The following is an 18,715-nucleotide window of genomic DNA, read 5'->3' as shown; positions in this document are numbered from 1 at the left end:
ACTGACTCCCACGACTTGTGATCAATGTCACACGATTTCATGTCGCGTTTGCAGACGTCTTTATAACGGAGACATGGACGGCCGGTGGGTCTGATACCAGTGGCGAGCTCGCTGTACAATGTGTCTTTGGGGATCCTGCCATCTTCCATGCGGCTCACATGGCCAAGCCATCTCAAGCGCCGCTGACTCAGTAGTGTGTATAAGCTGGGGGTGTTGGCCGCTTCAAGGACTTCTGTGTTGGAGATATAGTCCTGCCACCTGATGCCAAGTATTCTCCGAAGGCAGCGAAGATGGAATGAATTGAGACGTCGCTCTTGGCTGGCATACGTTGTCCAGGCCTCGCTGCCGTAGAGCAAGGTACTGAGGACACAGGCCTGATACACTCGGACTTTTGTGTTCCGTGTCAGTGCGCCATTTTCCCACACTCTCTTGGCCAATCTGGACATAGCAGTGGAAGCCTTACCCATGCGCTTGTTGATTTCTGCATCTAGAGACAGGTTACTGGTGATAGTTGAGCCTAGGTAGGTGAACTCTTGAACCACTTCCAGAGCGTGGTCGCCAATATTGATGGATGGAGCATTTCTGACATCCTGCCCCATGATGTTCGTTTTCTTGAGGCTGATGGTTAGGCCAAATTCATTGCAGGCAGACGCAAACCTGTCGATGAGACTCTGCAGGCATTCTTCAGTGTGAGATGTTAAAGCAGCATCGTCAGCAAAGAGGAGTTCTCTGATGAGGACTTTCCGTACTTTGGACTTCGCTCTTAGACGGGCAAGGTTGAACAACCTGCCCCCTGATCTTGTGTGGAGGAAAATTCCTTCTTCAGAGGATTTGAACGCATGTGAAAGCAGCAGGGAGAAGAAAATCCCAAAAAGTGTGGGTGCGAGAACACAGCCCTGTTTCACACCACTCAGGATAGGAAAGGGCTCTGATGAGGAGCCACCATGTTGAATTGTGCCTTTCATATTGTCATGGAATGAGGTGATGATACTTAGTAGCTTTGGTGGACATCCGATCTTTTCTAGTAGTCTGAAGAGACCACGTCTGCTGACGAGGTCAAAGGCTTTGGTGAGATCAATGAAAGCAATGTAGAGGGGCATCTGTTGTTCACGGCATTTCTCCTGTATCTGACGAAGGGATAACAGCATGTCAATAGTCGATCTCTCTGCACGAAAGCCACACTGTGCCTCAGGGTAGACGCGCTCGGCCAGCTTCTGGAGCCTGTTCAGAGCGACTCGAGCAAAGACTTTCCCCACTATGCTGAGCAGGGAGATTCCACGGTAGTTGTTGCAGTCACCGCGGTCACCTTTGTTTTTATAGAGGGTGATGATGTTGGCATCGCGCATATCCTGGGGTACTGCTCCCTCGTCCCAGCACAGGCATAGCAGTTCATGTAGTGCTGAGAGTATAGCAGGCTTGGCACTCTTGATTATTTCAGGGGTAATGCTGTCCTTCCCAGGGGCTTTTCCGCTGGCTAGGGAATCAATGGCATCACTGAGTTCCGATTTGGTTGGCTGTATGTCCAGCTCATCCATGACTGGCAGAGACTGGGCTGCATTGAGGGCAGTCTCAGTGACAGCATTCTCCCTGGAGTACAGTTCTAGGTAGTGCTCAACCCAGCGGTCCATCTGTTTGCGTTGGTCAGTGATTATGTCCCCCGATTTAGATTTGAGGGGGGTGATCTTCTTGATGGTTGGCCCAAGAGCTCTCTTCATGCCATCATACATTCCTCTGATGTTTCCGGTGTCTGAGGCCAGCTGAATATGACTGCATAGGTGTTGCCAGTAGTCGTTTGCGCAACGCCTAGCTGTTCTTTGTGCAGTACTTCTGGCTGCTTTAAGTGCTGCGGATGTTAAATCGCTGGGGGCTTTCTTGTAGTTCAAAAGTGCAATGCGCTTAGCGGCCATGACAGGTTCCAGCTCTTCATTATGAGATTGAAACCAGTCTGCATTTCTCTTCGCACTTTTGCCGTAGGTGGTCAAAGCTGACTCATAGATGGCGTCTCTGATGTGGGCCCACTTGGTCTCAGCATCCCCTGTGGGAGTGTTTTGAAGGGCTGTTACAAGTGAATTTAGAAATTTTTGTAACAGCTGTGGGTGAGAAATTCTGCTCGTGTTGATGCGCGGGCGGCCCTTCTGCTTGGAATGATGCAACTTCTTTGGTCTGAGTCTAACCTTGCTGCACACCAGGGAGTGGTCGGTGTCGCAGTCCGCACTGTGGAAGCTGCGTGTGATTTGAACACTGTTTAAGGCGGCTCGCCTTGTGACAATGAGGTCTAGCTGGTGCCAACGACGTGATCTTGGGTGCCTCCATGAAACCTGGTGACAGGGTTTAGTGTGAAAGAACGAGTTGGTGATGCAGAGGTTATGATAGGTACACAACTCAAGCAGTCTCTGCCCGTTCTCATTCATCCTTCCAACGCCATAGCGCCCAAGGCAGGAGGGCCATGAGTCATGGTCGGCCCCAACCCTGGCATTAAAGTCCCCCAGCAGGAATAGGTGTTCGGTGTTGGGGATGCTGCTAATGATGTTATGGAGTTGTTCATAGAACTGGTCTTTAGCTTCAGGTGCGGAACAGAGTGTTGGAGCATAGATGCTGAGTAGGTGTACTGGACCAGAGGTGATGAGCAGTCGGATGGACAGTATGCGTTCCGAGCCATTTGAGGGAGGCTCTATCATGCTGAGCAAGGAGTTTCTGATGGCGAAGCCCACTCCATGCTGTCTTGGTTCTTCAGGATCGCTGCCCTGCCAGAAGAAGGTGTAGTCTTGCTCTGCTAGAGAGCCACTCGCGGGGAGGCGAGTCTCCTGAAGTGCTGCAATGTCCACATTGAGTCTACTGAGCTCGTTGTTAATGATGGCGGTCTTCCGAGAATCGTTGATTTGTGTAAGGTCTTCCGACAGGCCAGGACACATAGTTCTGACGTTCCAGCTTGCAAAGCGAAGGGCTGGTACCTTCTTTCCTTTTTTCATGTTGTTTGGTGCGGTGTATCAGTCCACCTTTCGGGCAATGACCCTGAGCTCCAAGCACCCATTGAAGCAGGCAGACTGTGGCGGGACAGAACCTTATTGACCGGGGGCTGCCCGGTTTGAGGCGGGCGGTAGCTGTCCAGTGAGGTGCAATGACCTCTCCCACCGACAAAGGCAACCCGTGGCGCCCAGTTTCTACGCCAATTTATCTGGACTTATAACCCGTAACTGCTGCCTTCCGTGTTGTTTCAGTCGCTGTGAGGCAACTATGGAGTGACCTCTCCATGGCGCATGCCTGGGCAAATTTATGGAGGTTGAGAGTTGCCCAGTCGTCAAAACCCCCCTCTCGGCCTTTCTGGTGGGGTCCAAAGGAGTGCAGGACACGACGTTTGGCACCAGTATGGCTGCAGGAACTGCCGGAAACATGCCAAAGGTGACACATGACCGCCTACGGGGTTCCGCTCCGGATTTTCTGTTAGGGTTTACTCCCTTAGCCTTGGTCTCTCCCGAGACGCCCACAAGGCAGTGGGGTTGTTGGGGCCCCTACACAGGTGTAGGATGGTGCCGGTGGGAGGAGGGGATGCAAGGGGGAGGGGTAGAGGGAGGGGGTGGGGGGGGGTGCAGGGGAAGGGGGTGCGGGGTGAAGATGGTGCGAGGGGCGGGCGGGCTGGGACGGGGTTGTGAGGGGGTGAGCTGAGAGGGTGGAGCAGGGAAGGGGACGGGGGTGGGGGGGGGGGGGTGGAAGGGGGGTAAAGGGGGGGGGAGGGGGGGTGGAATCTGGTGCAGGTAATAAGCCATTTCCTCAGTGCCCACCATCGACGTCCGGAAAGCTCATCCACGTCCTTCGGGAGGTGAAGCATCATTTGGCAGACTTAGAGGTGATTACATTTGCTAAGGGTTTTTTTTTTTTTGCAGTGGTTTAAATAAAGGCATGCAGCATTGCCGACAGTGCGCTGCAGATGCTCTCCGAGCCATCTCCCGCGGGCGCTTTGAAGTTGCGGCCGGGGGGGGCCGTTCGTGGATGTTTTGGGTGTTCGGGGCACCTTTTCTCAGGACTTCTCTCGGGTCCCGCAGCTCCTTCTTCACCTCAATGGACTTACCGCATGCCGTGGCTGCAGACACTCTGGGCGGTGAAGACAGCAGGATCGGAGATTAAAGTATCGGCAGCTGTGCTCGTCAGTTTCATCCGGATCAATTTCATTGAGAAAACAAAGAGCAGGTGTGGCTGGGGGAGGGCAGTGGGCCCAGGTAACATACACTAAACTAACTGTTAACTTTTAGATAGGGCTAAAATGAACTGATTTAAAGAGCCAGGGGAATTTAAACAGTTTAAGAGGGCAGATTGGGGGAGAAAACGTTAGGGATGGGAGCAGATGGCCATGGATAGAGTTGAACAGCAAGGGAGCTTCCTAGGGAGCTTCCAGCACAGGAGCCATCTTGTACGATCCCCAATGACAATGGGATACATGATACCTATCAGAAATGGATATTTTTGCTTATTTGCTTTTAATATTAGCTTTACAGGTGTGAAACAAGACCCTGTGGCCAAACAAAATGGATATAGCTTATTAACAACCACCCTCCATTTGTAAAAAGTGATTGAATCTATTTTTGCTTACAATGATACCTATCAGAAATGGAGTGTTTTTCCAATTAGACTAAATATTTATCGATAGCTCTCTAACCTTATTCTGGATAAATGATACCTGATAGGTATCATTTATCCAGAATAAGGTTAGAGAGCTATCAATAAATATTTAGTCTAATTGGAAAAACACTCCATTTCTACATACAGAAATTTATTCCATTTCATATCAAGTAAGTTAAAATCAGTTAACCTGTGACACAGGCATATTATAAATCCAATTACAGCAATTGTCAGTTTTTAAAGTAGCTAATTTTAACTAAATACACAAATATGTAGCAATGGTTTATCATTTCCTTGGCTAGAAAATTTCACTTGATCCTCGACAACAATATGCTAAAACCTTATTCTTTTTCCCCCTCACCTCTCTACAGATTTTCCACAGACAGTGTCCCACTTATCTCGCACTTCTCCCAGTAGATTATCCAATTTCTGACGATCATCTGTAAGTGAGGCCTTATCTTTCATGGAGCGGCCCATTCGGATTGTGGTGTCATACACTGGCTGTTTCCCACCCAGAGTTTTTTGGAAGTCCTAGTTTAATTTTGAACAAAAAAGCACAGCAATGTTGGAAAAACAAAAGCACAGACTGTACGTCTCTGAGCAACACATCAGATCTCGATTTGGCAATCACCAGTTTGATCATTAAAGTATCCACATTTTTGAGTTGATGCCTAAAATATTTGTTTAATTGCCATTGGGACTTTTCAACCCTCAGTTTACTTGTGATATCCTACATGATTTGGCTTCAACTCATAACCAGATTTACCAAATTATATTTGTAGGATCTAAATGTTTCAAAACAATATTAATTTGAGGGCTGCACATCTGTGGGAAACATTTAAACTGCTCATTTGCAAAGGATTTTATTTAATCACATGTTTTAGAAACCAGAATTGCTTTTTCATTCATAAATACTATACAGATTTAGTTACAGTTGCAGCTGCAGTTTGATGAAGTTAACCCTTTTGCCTCCATTAAGTTCTGAACAAAATGGCACCAACCTTGCGCTCATTATCTTTCTGGTTCATACAATAAACAAATATGAATAGATGTCAACCATGCAATTCCAGAGCCACTTTAATAAGTATGTAAAAAATTTACAGACCATTACAAAGCAGTTACAAATGCACTGTAGTGATGCTACACAGTTAGGTAAAGACACTATATAGATTTTCCACTAATTGACAATGAATGGATAAAGAATAGAACACTTTATGTCCAACTATTATTTTGTTTATAGTTGCAAATGGGAAGAAAACTTGTTTTTTTCATTTGGATCATTCTGTTCCCATTTGCAATAGATATTGGAAATTGATCTACTATAATTTGGATTAAATAGCATACATTTTTCAGGTGGTATTTGCTAACACCAAATTCTCTAAGCATTGGATAGAATTTCCATCATTACAAAGTCTGGCAAACTAGAGTCAAATTGAGAAATGAGAAAAAAATGGCTCCTGCCAGTCCACACGCTTGGTGATTTTAATCACTTAGTTATTAGAAAAGTCTTTTCAGATGATTTTGAAATTGAAGGAGAAATATAATTTAGATATTTGTAAACAACAACCATGGAGGCAAGATATTGGTACTTGCAGACTTTTTAAACTGCACACTTTTTAAAAATCACTGCTTCCCACTTTGATTAACAAAAAATGCAATCCTGTAAAAGATGCTCTTCTGTATTTTGTTCCTTCTCAACTTTGATTTACTTGTTAATTGAAGGATTAGCTATTACTTTTCTTATTGGTTGCATTTAATTGCCTCAACTGGGTGGTAGGGTACCAAACCACAAGAGATCAAGAAGATCCCTCAAACAAGCTAAATCAGATAATCTCAAATAGGACAGCAATGAGGATGTTGAAACTGGACTCACAACTCAAGTGTCACCATCCTCAACAGAGGATAGGCAAGGGGAACAATTGGGAGGAAGAAAAAACAAACCAATGAAGTTTGCGCTTTGAATGTAAAAGAATCAGAACCAGTTTTATGGAATGGAGCATCAGATTTCTTACCTTGTGCTTTGTGAGCTGCAATTTGATTTTATCTGGATCATTGGAAATTTCAAGATCAGTATCCAGATTGTTTTCTGCCTCCTCCAGCCATTCAATCAACTTTTTCCAGGCTTCATAGAACTGAGGTTATAAAAACGCAATACTCTAAATTAAACTCACTTGGATCAAAATCAAAATGTACATGCACCAACACAAAGTATTTACATAATTAAAAATGATGGATACAGGTGGAGTTGTGTAAATTATTTCAAAAGCTTAAGGCTTTTAAAAAAACTGTCAGAAAATTAATGGGGGAAAATATGCTTCAATCTTTGCACTTAAGCTGCTCTTTATTTTGGAACAATTATTTTCAGTTCCAGACATTTCAAATTGGAGTAAAGAAATAAAAATATGCTCAAATGACTCATCACTGTTCATGGTTCAGTGCATATCAGTATTTGAAAATGACATCAATATCCCTCAAAGTATTTAGTGCTATGCCCAGACTGGCCAAGAGAGTGTGGGAAAATGGCACACTGACACAGAACACAAAAGTCCAAGTGTATCAAGACTGTGTCCTCAGTACCTTGCTCTACGGCAGCGAGGCCTGGACAACGTACGTCAGCCAAGAGCGACGTCTCAATTCATTCCATCTTCGCTGCCTCCGGAGAATCCTTAGCATCAGGTGGCAGGACCGTATCTCCAACACAGAAGTCCTCGGGGCGGCCAACATCCCCAGCATATACACCCTACTAAGCCAGCGGCGCCTGAGATGGCTTGGCCATGTGAGCCGCATGGAAGATGGCAGGATCCCCAAGGACACATTGTACAGCGAGCTCGCCACTGGTATCAGACCCACTGGCCGTCCATAGCTCCGCTTTAAAGATGTCTGCAAACGCGACATGAAGTCCTGTGACATTGATCACAAGTCGTGGGAGTCAGTTGCCAGCGATTGCCAGAGCTGGCGGGCATCCATAAAGGCGGGGCTAAAGCGTGGCAAGTCGAAGAGTCTTAGCAGTTGGCAGGAAAAAAGACAGAAGCGCAAGGAGAGAGCCAACTGTGTAACAGCCCCGACAACCAATTTTATCTGCAGCACCTGTGGACGAGTCTGTCACTCTAGAATTGGCCTTTATAGCCACTCCAGGCGCTGCTGCACAAACCACTGACCACCTCCAGGTGCTTACCCATTGTCTCTCGAGACAAGGAGGCCAAAGAGATTTAGTGCTAATGAAAATAATCTGAAACAAATTGTTTTGAGCAAAGGAATCCAAACTAGAAATCATAATTTTGACTGATTCTAGCACTCTGCCTTACTCCAGCACTTTACCAGTCTTAGCCAAGATAACCTGGAAAGATGGGAAATTTTACTGTAAACCAAGTGCTGTCAAGGATATTTCCAGGAGTGTGTATTAAGGAGTGTTACTGACATGACTGCTGGAGAGCTCTGCAGGGTGAAATGTGCTCCTCCCTTCCCTACATAATGAAGATTATACGGGTGAGAAGACTTACATTTTGTGATGTACATTATGGGTACATAAGTAAATTAATTATTATTCCAATAATTAAACGACACCATATGAGGACATCCTGTATCATATTGAAGTTTGCCTTCTGTTAATACGATAACTTTCTACAATGTTGAATCAGAAATGGGACTTGGGTAGTTTTGAAGTCATTTCTCTCAAAATGCCAACGGACAATATTTCATGGCAACAGCTAGCATTTCGGAGACAGCGTTCACTGACAAAAATCAATGCAGGTTGAGCCTCCTCTCTCAAGTCCTGTTATGAAGTGATTCCCAGTACTGCACATTATGGTGCATAAATTCTTGAGATTAGACATTCCAGCCTTATGATATGCAGTGGCTGCAAGCACTTTGCAGTAGGACTCAGGGGTTACTGGTGCTCTGAAGAAAGAAATTGCATAACTGAGAAGGGAAATGGATGGGAAAATATGCCATGGCTGAATGGAGTGGGGATAGAGAAGAATGCTAAGTCGAATAAAGGAGGAAAAAGGAGAAGCGTGTCGGTATGAATTGGGAGGGTTTGAGAAGGAGTGTGTGTCACTGGGAAGTTGGATAGGGTACAATCACTGTCAACTGCATTTGAAGCACATGAGTGTCTCTGCGTACTGGGTTGGAGGATTGATGTGGGAGAATACTGATGCAACTTTTGGAAGTGATGGTCCAAATGACACTTTACAATTTTTAAACAAAGAAGTGTAAATTAACCAGAATGCCTCATTGTTAATGTAAAAATGCAATTGTTTCCAGAAAAGCATAGTTCTCTAGCATACATACCTCTTTCAAATTGCTTTTTTGCTTTCAACATTTGTATTTCCCTTTCTGGCATTAACGTAAATACAATTTTTCCTTATACAAATGAAAGAATGCTCAGTATACCTACAAATTAAGTTACAATTCCGTATAATTATTCATTTTCATTTGTAGTCAGGGCTCTTCTTGGGGTGAGGAGGGATAGTTTACCTTTGTCACAGCCACACAGGATGAGATTTGTGACTTTGATAAGAGTTGTTTCAGTACTGTGCAGGGGCTGAAATCTAATTGGAGGGATTCAAACATGGAGTTCCGGGAAAGCTGGGTAGAGATTTGGGAAGTAACAACACATTCCAACATAACATGGAGTGCTTTTGGCAAATAGGTCAGGACAAAAATTCCAGTCTGCAAATATTTACTTTGATTCTGCATACCTGCTTCGCACGTTTTCTGGCTTCATCAAGTGCTCTTCCTCTCTCGACAGAACGCTGTACCACTTTCTCCCAACGTGATTGCACACTGAAGAGAAGGTTCTTTATCAGAACCACATCCTGTTTCTGGCTGAGGAACTTCAACTGATTCCCAGTTTTATCCAGATCAATGATTTGGTCGCGATGAGAATTTACTTCATTGGCAAATATCTGGAAAATAGTAACAGGCATTAGCTAAACTTCTACAGATAAGTGAAGTCTAATTCTGTCACCAGCTGTTTGTTTTTTTGGTGAGAGATTTCTTTATCTTTGCCCACTTTTGAACTCTCGGGCCTCTCAGAAGATAGATGGAAAACTGACCACAAGTACTCTGTCAGTGCTGCTTTGTAGCTAGTCATTAGGAAGCAACGTGTTGTGGTCTGGAGACCATTCCCTTTTATTTTCCATTTCTTCATGTGGGGAAAGCCAGAATATCACAGCTGAAATTGGGAATCAAGGGTACAAGTCCTCTTCCTAGAATTTGACACAGTATATGGGGACCACAACAAACAGCACTAACTCTGTTATTTTATTATATGACTTTTAATATGTTAGAGTCTTAGTTTTGACCGCATTAAAGACATGTTTAAATGCATCTTATTTTACTAAGAATTTTAAAAAATGGATTGTAAAATTAAACAGTTCAGATTCTTCACAATAGTTCCAATATTTATAAATTCTTGTCTAAAGTAATGCATTTATACAAACTATTAAGTGTAAAGAAAAAGTAGGGATATTTTGGTGTACTGACATGGATTAAAAGGTCCTGAGGCGGGGCAGTTGTCAACCCATACTTATAATCTTCTGAATTGCTGCAGTCCTCCCATCCCCAGTATCAAGGCAGCCACCCCATTCCTGTCCCCAGTATCGAGGCAGTTATCCCATTTCACCCCAATATTGAGGAGTCAACCCATTCCAATCTCTAGTATTGAGGAGGTCACCTTGTTCCCTTCCCAAGAAGTGAAATGAAGCAGTCTCGTCATTCCTCATCCCATGGACTGGCAATACCACTTTTTGCATCCTCAATCCCCAACATGCCATCACTAGCTTTCTCCACACATAGACTAATCCAGAACTCCAGTACCTTGTGTTCATCTATCTGGAAAAGGACTGTATCGAGTATAAGACTAGGAGGAGCTGCAATGTTCAGACTTTGCTCTGCCTGTGTAAGCCAGTTAATGAAATCCTGCAAGGAATTCTGAAATTCTGTTGCGAGATTGAGAGCCTCCTCTAGCTTGGTCTGAAACGGAAAAACAGGAGAAGTTCAATAAAATCTAGGAGTCAAGAGTAGCATTAAATAGACCAAGAACTAACACTGCTGTTCTCCTTAAGAAACGTCTTTGTCTTCCCAATTGGAATAATGGTGGAATACTTTAAAAAAAAAAAATCCCTATCCTCCCACTGTTGATACTGCCAATATTGCTGGCCTTCCTACCTTCTTTTCCTCCATTTTTATGCTCATCAATTGCCACTTCTGTTCCAATAATGCCACACATTGTTCAACATTAGATCCTGTAGTGTCGTCACGAGTACTCAGCAACAGCCGGCCTTTCTCATGCAAGTTCTTGTACGTCTCCTCATTAGCACAAAACTGCCTGTAGAGTCCCTAAAAAAACAGAAAGCAATCTTTATAACCAATCCTGGTGATTGATTGTCAACTGAAATATTATTTGTCCACTGTTAGCATAATTCAGTAATGTTTCTCTTCTCAATTCTTTTTCTCGTTCCATTATATTTATCTGCTTACTGTAGAAAGGATCTTTTGTATACATATATTTTGTGAAATCAAAGTATAGTTTGTCGCACATTTCTTTATATCAAACTGGCAAACGTATGTAACCGATTAGTGCTATGATAGATCTGGTGTTCTACTCTAGGAAGTTTAAATGTACAGGAAAGCTGCTTGATATCTTGCACTTTGTACTCCATAAAATATAAACATTCAAGAAACTAAAAGAAAGTGCACAGTGCATGATTAGTAAGGAAGTTACTTCTAGAGTAAGCAGATAAATATAGTTAAACAAGAAAAATAATTGAATGAGGAGAAACATTACTGAATTATGCTGACAAATAATATTTAAGTTAAATGCTGTTGTTTACTATTTTAGAGAAATAAAACTGTGGATGAATTGCCCACAATGGCATTAGCCCATTAATATTGCACATCACAATTTCGGCCCAAAAACTTAACATTGGCTGATACTGTGCATTAATATGACTGGTTCAAGTTTACATTGAACATTCTTTTAATTGTTTGGTATGAAGCAGATGAGTGCTTGTGTTCTTTGAATCTTGAGCGAAGCTCAATGCAATTTGTAAAAACAGCATTTCACAAGGTGATGGGATGATTGTCTGCACCATGATCTCTTGGAGAGTTCTCAAGATTAATCTTGAAGGGGGAAGAAAAGATAAAATTGATTGGCACCACTCTAGAGTACACTGTAGTGTCCATTTGCAGAAAGGAATTGGAAAAAGTTTGTTTAACGAAAAGTGCTGTAAATGAGAGATAGGAACTGGAAAAACAATGTAAAGAGTACAATTTTTTTCCATGAAGTCTTCTGCCAAATGCTTTGGCACATGAGCTGTTGAGCTTGTAGTTGGGATAATCCCCTCCTTAATTATGGTTGAAGCATCTTTATGGGCTGTCTTGTCATGAGGCTTAGTTCTTAAATATTTTAGGAATCTAAACTCTTGAATTGTTAACTCAGGATTTATATTACCATTTTGGGTGGGATGTCTGTGAGATCTAGATTAAAAGTATAGGACTGTGGCCAGTTTACATTTATCTCATGCATGGTCGACCACTATTGTAATAAATTTTCATTGGCAGCCAGTTGACAAGTCGAGTTCTGTCATTGTGAACTTGCCCTTGAATTTCCTTTTATTAAATGATCAATTTTTCCTCCCCCTTTTCTGCCTTCAGTGAGCTACTTTTCCCAGCATAAGCGACGTTACATGAAATACATTGGATATTTAGATTGGTCAGTTTCCACATGTACAACACCCAGATTTACCTCACCACCACCTCTCTCAACCCCTCCACTGTCTCTAAATTGTCAGACTTCCATGGATGAGCAGAAATTTCTTCCAATTAAATAATGGGACGACTGAAGCCAGTGTCTTTAGTCCCCGCCACAAACTCCGCTCACTCGCCACCAACTCCATTGCTCTCCTTGGCAACTGTCTGAGGCTGAACCAGACTGTTTGCAACCTCAGTGTCACCCTTGACTCCAAGATGAGCAATTCAACCACGTATCTTCACCATCACTAAGACTGCCTATTTCCACCTCTGTAATATCGCCCGATTCTGCCCCGCCTCAGCTTTTCTGCTGCTGAAACTCTCATCCATGCCTTTGTTACCTCTAGACTTGGATTATTCTAATGCATTCCTGGCCAGGCTCCAACATTGTACCCTCCGTAAACTTGAGATCATCCAAAACTGTGCTGCCCCTGTTCTAACTGGCACGAAAACCATCAACTCTGTGCTCGCTGACCAACACTGGGTCCCGGTTAAGCAATGCCTCGATTTAAAAAATTCATCCTTATTTTCAAATCCCTCCTTGGCCTGGCCGTGCCCTACATCCATAATCACCTCCAGAACCCTGACCCTCCCATAATATCTGCGTTACTCCAATTCCAGCCTTTTCAGCATCTCTAATTTTAATTGCTGCATCACTGGTGACCGTGCCTTCAGCTGCCTGGACCCTAAGCTCTGGAATTCTCTCGCTGCCCCTCTACCTCATATTTCTTCTTTACGAGGCTCCTTAAAACTTACTGCTTTGACCAAACTTTTGGTCATCTGCCCTAATTTCTTCCTATGTAGCTCGACATCATATTTTGTTTTAAAATGCTTCTGTGAAGCCTTGGGACAGCTTATTACTTTAAAAGCACCATATAAATACAAGTAGTTGTTGTTGATTAAAATGCACATATTTCATATTGGATTTAGATGGAGAATCCAGCACATATATGAAATGCCACTAAATATCTGAATAACAGACAGCACTAAAACTCAAAACATGACATGTTTCTTAAAGGATACCTGAAAGGAGATGTTTAAAGATCAAAAGTCCAGTTAAATTCCATCAAATGAAATCAATAAAGGACATTGTTTTGTTAAATCTTTTGCTTTTGAAGGAGATAATGAAACTCATTACCAGGTGGACGTTGAGTTGCTCCCGGGCTGTCTCAGGTAAACCTCCAGTGGATTTAGATGCTGCCAACTGATTCTCAACTCGGCTCAGCCACTGCAAAAAGTCCTCAATCTCTCCATGAAATCCTTCAGCCTATGAAACAAGAGGCATTGTTCAGAAAAAGTTGCAGCTGACTAACAAAAGCTTGTTAATGTCTACTCATAATACAGAAATCAAACATCAATGATAGCGGAATTCAGTAGGTGAAAGCACTATGGAAGGAAGTTTCAGTTATACCTGAAATAGCTGCTCTGTTATGTAATTTGCACCAAAGTACATATTTAAGATTAACTCAAATTAGATCAGACTTTAAGTAATAATTAGGCATACAAAAAAACCTACATCTGTTTTAAGGGCAATCGTCAATCCTCAAAGTACCAAACTAAATAAAGGAACACAGTCTTAAAGGAAATGGAGCTGTGTGGAGAGAACTGAGTAGGGGACAGGAAGCAAAGAGTATGGATGAATAGGCATCTTTCAGATTGTTGGATATTGGTGGGTTCTGCAGCTGTGCTGCGACATGTTTTATTTCATATTTATATAAATTATTTGGATATAGACAGAAATGTAATGATGCTGAAGGCATGGCAAACTGTGGAGAACAATGCAGAATACAGACAGGTTAGTGGAGTGGGCAGATAGGCAGCTGATGCAGTACAATGCACAGAACTATTTAGTAGTAAATTTGGGAAGAAGTAACTAAAATACATCCTAAGCTGCAGAATTCTTGGATTGGAGGAACAAAAAGATCCAAGGGTACAGATAGACAAATGTATAACTGTTGCCACTGAAGATCTGAAAAGAAAAGCTAATGAGATTCTGGATTTTCTATATCGGGATACTTAATACAAAATCAGAAGTGATGTTAACATTGTAGAAGACACTGGTTAGGCCACAATTGCCAATTCAAGGAACTCTGTTACAGGACAAATATTATAGCCTTGGGAGGGGTAAAAATATTGACTAGAATGTTACCAGGAATGAGAGATTTGTTATGAAAAACTGCTGGAAAAATTAAGTCTTTCACTGGAACAAAGCCAGTTACGGGTGGATCTAAAAAGACATTTTCAAAATTATGAAGATTTTTAAGGAACAAAATGTTAAAGATTATTTCCATCGACTGGCGAATGAGTGACAAACAAGACTTCAACCCAGAATCAGTGGAAAAATGAAGTTGTTACAGGAATTTCTTTTCATAAAAGGCTTTGAAGAACATGAAATGTTTTACTGTAACAGCTGAGGCAAAGACAATAACATTAAAAGAGATCAAAAAATGCTGGAATTATTCAGCAGGTCAAGCAGCATATGTGGAGAAAAACAGAATTAACATTTCAGGTCAATGCGTAAACTCGGTTTTTCTCTTCACAGACACTGCCTGACCTGCTGCGTATTTCCAGCATTTTCTGTTTTTACTTCAGATTTCCAGCATCTGCAGTATTTTGCTTTAACATTAAAAGAGAATTTGGCAAGTACTCCAGAGTATGAGGGAAGGGCAAGGAAATTCGATTATAGCAGAGTAGATGGCCTTTTTGCTTCGTAATTTCTAGGATTCAGACTCAGTCAATCGGTTTTAATGAGAGCGCCTTACAAGTTGACGTACAGCCAGAAATTCGCAAGTACCTAACAGTCTGCAAACTTCCTTGATCTATGCCAATTAATTTTCAGTTAGCCTCAGGATAAAGAGAGAAGGCAATTATAGGTTAATTACAGTATAACACAGCATCATAAACAGTGCCATGTGAGATCTGCTAGTAACTTGTCTTTGACTATTGCAAGCTTTAAAGATCCAAGTCTCCCCATATTCTCCTCCCATTGAATACCTGCTGCAGAGCAGCCTCCAGTTGCTGCTCTCTCCCTTCAGTTTTCTGAAGCAGCAACTGCCAGCTCTGATTTAATTTATCCAGTCTACGCTTTAGGTTACTGGCATCCTCCCCAGCACTTGACTCCAGAAGTTCATTCCCAGCTTTATTTACAGTGTCGACTGTTGACTTGTGGGCAAGGACATCATTCTTTAGGACCTGTGGGGAGTTAAAGTTTGATTTACTGAAACATGTACACACAAGTTACCTGGATCGAACGACTCTTAATTTTAAAATAAAACGGTATCATTGGAAATACGTAGCAGATCTTCAGCACATGTAAAGTGAAAGGTAGGTGGACCCTCTGGCATCCTGAGCTGCAACTTGTGTAAAACTCTTCCATCTCTATTCTAATCCATAGCAAGTCCAGCCCTTGCCCTCCATAACTAGCTTCTCATCATCTAAGACACTGCTTTAAAAATCCACACTGTGATCTCTCCCCAGCTTTGCAAGCTCTCCAAATCCTCCAGTTTGGACCCTTACTCTTCTGATACTGGCTTTCAGAATACCCTCCCCCTTCCTCAGCTTCATCAGTAATCAGAACCTTCAGCCATCATAGCTATGCATTCTTGACTCTTCGCTCCTTACTTCATCTCTCTCTCCATTCAAAAGTTCTAAAAAGGTAAATTCAGCCATTATTCATTTTTGACACTGTACAAGATCAACTCTATTGTCCTGCACTCGCTGACAGAAGACCACATGCAGCAGAGAATGTTAAGCTCGTGCAGCTCTATGATGGATCTTAAAACACAATCTAAATTTAAAGAGGGAGTTTAAAGCTATAATGAAAATGTCATTAATAAAACAGATAATGCAAAAAATAGTCATGTTTTCTTCATTTAACATATCATCCAAAATCCTTAATAATGTTACCTTGCAATGTCATATTAATTACATATGATTCTATAATACAATATATGGCTATTTAAGATAAATATTTGCAAACAGATAACAGGTGCTTTTACAAATATGTTAATTTGACCTACATGATGCTTGGCAAGTTCGATTTCTATGGCTTTTGGATCCCCAGTAATTGGCCTTTGCCCATCTAGCAGCTCCTCTGTATGATTCAGCCAGGTCATAAGTTCAGCCAATGCATGTTGAAACTGACCCAGTGCCAGCAGGGCACCCTCCACCTTGTGCTGTGGACAAAAAAAAAGTTAAAAGTCAGTCAATCATTCATTCTATATCAATCTTTCATATTCTCAAAACTATTCCCCCAAACATTTCCCCTCCGTTTGAGCCTGTAAAGAAATATCCAGCCATTCTGAATATAGAAAGAAAAAAACTATCAAGCACCAAATATTCAAAAGGACTTCAAGGTCAGGGTGCTCGTGTGCCAATCACTGTATGTAAAAGTGGCAAGAGTGGTTCGCGTGTCATCCATGGTGTCTGGGAAACAATAGGCAGGCACACATGCTACTCTTGTGCACCTCCAAGTAGCTGCAGTAAGAGTGAGAATAACAGTCAGTGAGCAGGCTATTTGCCTGCTTTCTTACCAGAGAAAGGTGGGAAATATGGGACAGATAAAATAAAGGAGGGAAGGAAGGACATTCAGCTGCTTTGAAGTCAATGTGCCAATAGCAGAACTGTACTGGATAAAAATGCACACAATATACAACCAAATTTATTTATTCAAATTAGAAAGGATTATTAAGTCCACCAGCCCTTCCTCAATTTTTGCTTTATGGATATAGAGGAATGCCATTTCACTGTAAATTTATTTGGATAGTTTTGTGGATAATTGGCAATACAACATTTCTTAAGCAGTACTTGAATCTGGTTAACATATTCATGCAAATGAAATTCAAATGATTCTTCCTACTCTGCCTTGTTGAAATATTGTCCCAGTATTTGCAAACACTCAAAATCCTTAATATCCTTGTTAAGAACATAATAGGAGGAGGAGTAGATCATACAGCCCCTCAAGCTTGCTCTGCCACTCAATATGATCATTGCTGACCTTTTGCCTTAACTCACCTTCCCCACCCGCTCCCCATATCCCTCGATTCCCTGAGACTAAAACTCAAATCTTGAATATACTCAATGATGGAGCATTCACAACCCTCTAGGGTAGAGAATTCCAAAGGTTCACAATCCCGAGTGAAAAAATTTCACCTCACCTCAGTTCTAAATGATCAACTCCTTATCCTGAGACAGTGCCATGTTCTAGATTTCCCAGCTGGGGAAAAACAACCTCTCAGTGTCTACCCTGCCAAGCCCCTTCAGAACCTTCTATGTTTCAATCATATCACCTCTCATTCTTCTGAACTCCAGAGAGTATAGGCCCAATTTACTCAGCCTATCACAGGACAACCTTCATATCCCAGGGAACAATCTAGTGAACCTTTGCTGTACTGCCTCCAATACAAGTACATCCTTCTTTAGATATGGAAACCAAAACTGTGCACATTATTCCAGTTGTGCTCTCACCAAAGCCCTATACAATTGTGGCAAGACTTCCTTATTCTTGTACTTCTTGCAATAAAGGTTAACATGCCATTTGCCCTTCTAATTGCTTGCTGTACCTGCATGCTACCATTCTGTTTGGTTTAACCTATCACAATGATAAAGTTGTATTAAAAGTGAGAAAGAAAGATTAATTTATATAGCAGCTTTCACAACCTCAAGATCTCAAAGCACTTTACAACCAACAAAGTACTTTTGAAATGTAGTCACTATTGTAATGCAGGAAATGTGGCAGCCAATTTGCACACAGCAAGATCCCATGAACAACAATGAGATAATGACCAGATAATCTGTTTTAAGCGTTGGTTAAGGGATAAATATCCGCCTGGACAATGGGGAAAACTCTCCTGCTCTTCTTCAAACAGTGGGGCAGGGTCTTTTGTTTGCATGAGAGGGAGACAGAGCTTCAGTCTAATGCCAAGTTTGAAAGGCAGTACCTCCGACAGTGTAGCACACCCTCGGGTACCTTGGTACTGAATTGTTGTATCAGATTGGATTTTGTGCTCAAGTCTCTGGAGTGGGACTTGAACCCACAACCTTCTGACCAACTGAGCCACGGGTGACAGACACTGAATTATCTGCAACTTTCTCCCCCTTAAAAAAAAACTTTGTGGAATGTTGTTCCCTTTTATTTTCTCAAGATACTGTGTCGCTATTATACTCAATAAAAAGATGAAATATTGAGATTACCATGGCGAATACACAAGTTGTCTAAGCTACACTTGCTTTAAGAATTACTTTGCCTCATTTGAGGATTAAGCAAGTACAAATTATCCACAGTACATTTGGTATGAACCAGTTTCATACATATGTTTTTCTAGATGTAAATGTCTGAAAACACCTG

The 18,715-nt window shown here is 42.1% G+C and overlaps 1 protein-coding gene across 1 annotated transcript in view; it reads right to left on the bottom strand.

The window, feature by feature from the left end:
• The window catches only part of LOC137347131 (microtubule-actin cross-linking factor 1-like), a 441,060-nt gene that overhangs the window by 40,613 nt on the left and 381,732 nt on the right, over positions 1 to 18,715 (bottom strand). The window contains 8 exon segments of the mRNA XM_068011260.1: positions 4,976 to 5,145; positions 6,627 to 6,746; positions 9,315 to 9,521; positions 10,435 to 10,590; positions 10,786 to 10,956; positions 13,508 to 13,636; positions 15,364 to 15,561; positions 16,389 to 16,544. Coding sequence (XP_067867361.1) covers positions 4,976 to 5,145; positions 6,627 to 6,746; positions 9,315 to 9,521; positions 10,435 to 10,590; positions 10,786 to 10,956; positions 13,508 to 13,636; positions 15,364 to 15,561; positions 16,389 to 16,544 — 1,307 coding nt within the window.

The sequence above is a fragment of the Heterodontus francisci genome, chromosome 31, assembly GCF_036365525.1.
Source record: "Heterodontus francisci isolate sHetFra1 chromosome 31, sHetFra1.hap1, whole genome shotgun sequence".
Classification (NCBI taxonomy): Eukaryota; Metazoa; Chordata; class Chondrichthyes; order Heterodontiformes; family Heterodontidae; genus Heterodontus; species Heterodontus francisci.
Note: the sequence above shows the minus strand (reverse complement) of the source record. Positions and strands in the feature narration are given on the sequence as shown.